The sequence below is a fragment of the Chlorella variabilis genome (assembly GCF_000147415.1).
Source record: "Chlorella variabilis unplaced genomic scaffold CHLNCscaffold_6, whole genome shotgun sequence".
NCBI classification, from domain to species: Eukaryota; Viridiplantae; Chlorophyta; class Trebouxiophyceae; order Chlorellales; family Chlorellaceae; genus Chlorella; species Chlorella variabilis.
In genome coordinates, this window is record NW_005435082.1 from 1,388,289 (window position 1) to 1,392,761 (window position 4,473).

The window sequence follows — 4,473 nt, forward strand, 5'->3', positions numbered from 1 at the left end:
CTGCCCCCCCCCCCTCCCCCACACGCACAACGCGCAGCCGGCCGGCAGGCCCCGCTGCCCCCACCTGCCCCTCGCGCGCCAGCCGCGACTTGCGCGCTGCGCGGATCCAGATGGTGCGGTACGTGTTGGCCAGCGCCAGCGCCAGGCGCGAGGGGTCGCGCCGCGGGAAGCCCACCTGCAGCACGGCAGCCTTTACGCTGGGTGGCGGCGGCAGCGGGGCGAGCGGGGAGCGGCAGCCGCCGGCCGGCCGGCCGGCCGCACTCAATTGGGAGCCTCTCTTGCTGGCACCAGAGGCCGTCTTTCCTGCCGCCCCACCTTCTCAAAGAGGTCGTTGAGCTCCCCCACATCCAGGCCCTCTTCCCCCCACACAAACTCCACGCCGCCCTCCAAAAACTGCTCGTCGCTCTTGCTGCGGGGCGGCGGCGGCGGCGGCGGCGGCGGGGAGCCAGGGCAGGGCACGGCGACGGTCAGTGGAAGGACAGGCGCAAAGCCAGAGCAGCGGCCTCGCTGGCTGGGCCATTCTATTGCTGTCGCGGTCAGGACGTGGGGGCAAGGGGGAGCACACTGCAGCCCTGCAATCTCCTGCTCTCTCCATACATAGAGCCGGAGCACCGGCGGTGGCGGCACACCTGATGGGCGGCGGCGGCAGCTGCTGCTCCAGCGTGTCGACCATGAGGGCCGGCTTCTGCGTGTTGATGCCATCGCTCAGCCCCAGGGCAGCTGCGCGGGGGGAACGCGGCGGCGCAGCGTATGCTGGCGCGCGTCAGGGCAGGCGGCAGCGGGCTGGGGACGCAGGCGGCGGCGGCAACCCGCGATGCGCAGGCTAGGGCAGGGTGGGAGGAGGCATTGCAGCGGCTCGGGGGAGCAATGGCCGCAGATCTCACCTCCGGCGCCGGAATATCTCAGCCTGGGCTTGTTCAGCGGGAGATGCAGTTTAGGGGGGGCTGCTGGTGCCACTGGGGGCGGCCTCAGCAGGCTTCGGCAGCGCAGAGGTTGCGCCCCAGCACATGGCCGGCTCCCTGTCTGGCGCATTGCCAGGGGCTGCTGCTGTCCAAGCTCTTGGCCTTATCTCCCGCTGAAGCCACCGCACGGGCTGGGACCGGCCTGGCAACTTTGTGAGGGGGCCAATTGAGTGCTGACCGCCGGTCAGCTTCATTTGGAGGGCATGGGCACTGGCGCACCCGAGTGCCACACAGGCAGGGGGTGCCTGCTGCCTGCCCGTGTTTATCCAGCTCTTCAGCCCTCGCCCATTGCACTTTACTGCCACCTAAACCGATTGGTTGGAAAAGGCTCGCCTGGAGCAGCAAGGGCTCTGCCCCACAGTCGCCATCTTCGCAGCCCCTTGCCGCTGCCCAACAGCAATGGTGGCGAGGCTTCTGCTAATAGCTGGCGGCGTGGCAGGCGCCTGCATGGCCGCATATGCGGCGCAAGCGCAACAAAGCCCAAGCAAGCCGCCCAGGCGCACGAAGAGGGTGCCCAAACGTGCAATAGCAGCAGCCCGCGAGGCCCAGCAAGGCGACAGGCGCGCAGCAGCTGGGCTGGCCTCCCGCCCGCCAGCGGACGCGGCGCTGGCGCGCGCGCTCGGCGGCACAGGGGCCTACGCGCTGCTCCTCCTGCAAGCCCTGCTGTCTGTGGCGGCTGTGCTGTGGGCCGACAGGCTGCGCCCCGCCACCTACACCAGCCAGGAGTGGCAGCAGCTGGCGGCGGCAGCAGCGGTCGGCGCCTCCGTCCTCGCCCTGGCAGCCCACACCGCCTTCGCCCTGCTGCGGCACGGCAGGCGGCACCGCAGAGCGGCGGCGGGCGCCGTCACTGCTGCAGCAGCGCCCGCGGCCCGACGTGCGGTACAGTCGGTGGTACCGCTGCAGGACGTGAGCGGTACATGGATCAAGGACAGGGCGGCCTCAGACAGCATGGAACCCGCCTGCGATGCCATGCGCCTGGGCGGCCTCGTGCGCACCGCTATCAGGCACGCCCCGCCCGCCGCCACCACACCCGCATGCCTCAGCCTGCACACCCTGCCTGCCGTGTGGCACGCAATGACACCCATTAGCCAGGGTGTGGGGCGGCGCTTGCACGGGCCTCCACCCTGCGGCCCACGCCACCCACCGCGCCCTCCCGCCTCTATGCGCCATGCTGTGCCTCCCCCCGGCCTCCCCCTGCAGGCTGATCAGGGGGGTGGAGGTGCGGCTGGATGGCGGCCAGTTCACCATGAGCGTGCTGTCGGGCATACTGTGGTTCAAGGTCACGGAGCGGTACCCGCTAGATGGAGCCCCGGTGCAGTGCCGGCGGCGGGACCTGCGCAGGGGTGGGTCGCCTCGGGGCGAGCTGGCTGGCGGGACGGCTGGCCGGCTGGCTGGCCGGCTGGCTGGCTGCAGCCCGCCTGGCAGCGGCGGCGAGCCTCGGGCGTGCCTGCCTGGGGCGCCGGCACGCGGCGGCGCATGCGGCTGTGGTGCCTGCTGGCCTCCCGCTTGCAGCCGTGGCAGCAGCGGCACCGGACGCTCACCCTGGCTGCGCGCCCCGCCGCGGGCTCCCTGTGCAGGTGGCCACACCGGCCGCGTGGAGCGCTGCCCTGCCACCGGCAGCGTGGTGCTGCGACTGGAGTGGGGAGAGCCGCTGGGAGGCACTGGTGTGGACACCTTCTGGCTGGCGGAGCCAGGCGCGCACCATGCCTTGGTCTGGCCGGGGTGCCATGCGGGGCAATGCGGAGTAATCAATAGTGCCGAGTTGTCAAGTGCAGTGCTCGGGTGCCCCCGCGCCGGCATGCGTCGGCCGCAGTGCGCAGACGCCACGGCCCCAACGCTGCCGCCTCCCCTGCCTGCCTGCCTGCCCCGGTGCTGCCCGCAGATGTGCTGCACGTGCGCACCGACCTCCTGATTGGCGGCCAGGCTGTGAGCTACACCCAAGTGTACCGCAGGAAGGCGTAGCTGCGGCAGCCGCAGTGCCCGCCTGCCTCCCCTGCGCAGCCGCCTCTTGGTTGCCTCTTGATTTCGGGGCTTGTCAATTACATGGCGGGATGCTGCCTATCAGGGGAAAAGAGGGAGCTGGGGAACGGCTGACTGCTCTGCGCAAGGGGAACCCAACAAGCGGCTCACAGGATGCATCTCCCCAGGCAGCGGCAATGCAGGCGGTGCATCACTTGGCGACGCACTGCGGGAGGAGGGAAGGGTTGCATGTGCATGGGGCGGCGTCATGTGCAGGGGAGGCAAACAGATCGAGGGACAAATGCGGGGTCGATTCGAGTTCTGCAAAGGGTGGCCGGGCAATCGTGGCCTGGTGGAGCTAGGGGTGGGGGTTTCGTGCATGGTTTGTGAAGAGAGAGGGCGCCCCCAGAGGCGCGCCCACTTCAGCTGGGATGGTAATAGCAGAAAGACGGCATGAAAGCGCAAAATGGGGTGCACCTGTGTGCGACGGCGGGGCGGCGGGGGGAACAAGGGGCGGGCTCACTCCCGCGGCGCCTGCTGCTCCGCCGCCGCCTCTGGCGCGTGCCGCGCCTGCCCCTCCTCCTCCTCCACTGCCGCCCGCTGCTGCTGCTGCTCCTCCGCCAGCTGGCTCAGCTGCCGGTGCAGCTCGGTGCCTGGCTGCGCGGCAAGCTCGCGCGGCGGCGAGCGCCGCCCGCTGGCCACCGCAATCACGGCGTCGCCGGCGGGGCCGTCGCCCCTGCCCTGGGAGGCCAGCGGGGCAAAGGCGGGGGCCACGGCCACAACGGACGACCGCAGGGGGCCATCGCCCCGGTCGCTGCCGCTGGTGCTGGCGGTGGCGGTGGGCGTGTTGCTGGGCGGGGTGCCTTCCGCCGTTGGCGGCAGCGCCCCCGAGGGCAGCCCCTCGTCGTCCATCCCGGGCGACAGGCCCTTGCGCCGCACCACGGAGCCCATGTGCGCGACGCGGCGCCGGGGCAGCGTGGTGGCGCGCAGCAGGCGGCGCAAGTCTTCCGTCTCCCGCCGCCACACGGGGCGGTCGAAGAGGCCCACCCCCAGCGACCGCACCATCCAGCGGTCGAGGTACTTGCGGGCCAAGATGTGAGGGTCCCGCGCCATGACCTGCGGGGGGCAGGGGGGCGTGGATGGATGGATGGATGGATGCGGGTGGGTGGGTGCTTTGTGGGTGGGGTGGGTGCTTTGGGGGTGGGGAGTGCGGTGCCTGGCCTCAGCCCAACAGCGGCAGCACAGCATGGGCCGCAGCATGGGCCACAGTAGGGGCCGAAGCAGAATGCAGCTGGTTCGATGACAGCTGGTTGCAACCCCAGGCCAGCCCCAGCGCCGTAAAACAAACACACACACACACACACAGGCCGCACCTGTAGCACGGTGTCGGCGAAGCGGTCTGAGGGCGAGGGCTTGAGGCCCAGGCGGCGGCGCAGCCCCGTGGCGGCCCAGATGGCGCGCAGGGCCACCCACCAGGTGCCCGCCAGGTAGGCCAGGAAGCCGATGAGCTGCAGGATGAGCATGACGGTGCCCACGGTGGAGCTGCGGGGGT

At 71.1% G+C, this 4,473-nt stretch overlaps 2 protein-coding genes across 2 annotated transcripts in view; one reads left to right on the forward strand and one right to left on the reverse strand.

The window, feature by feature from the left end:
• The window catches only part of CHLNCDRAFT_143824 (hypothetical protein), a gene marked incomplete at both ends in the record, with an annotated part of 1,838 nt that extends 682 nt beyond the window's left edge, over positions 1-1,156 (reverse strand). Inside the window, 4 exons of the mRNA XM_005849303.1 lie at positions 65-175; positions 316-409; positions 630-720; positions 1,141-1,156. Coding sequence (XP_005849365.1) covers positions 65-175; positions 316-409; positions 630-720; positions 1,141-1,156 — 312 coding nt within the window. The remainder of the gene's footprint in view (positions 1-64; positions 176-315; positions 410-629; positions 721-1,140) is intronic.
• Positions 1,157-1,409: 253 nt separating this feature from the next.
• Positions 1,410-2,924, forward strand: CHLNCDRAFT_143825 (hypothetical protein; the record flags this gene model as incomplete). The annotated part of the gene is made up of 4 exons (XM_005849111.1): positions 1,410-2,026; positions 2,163-2,305; positions 2,540-2,626; positions 2,845-2,924. 4 exons carry the CDS (start codon positions 1,410-1,412, stop codon positions 2,922-2,924), a joined length of 927 nt encoding a protein of 308 aa, XP_005849173.1.
• Positions 2,925-4,473: the final 1,549 nt, after the last annotated feature.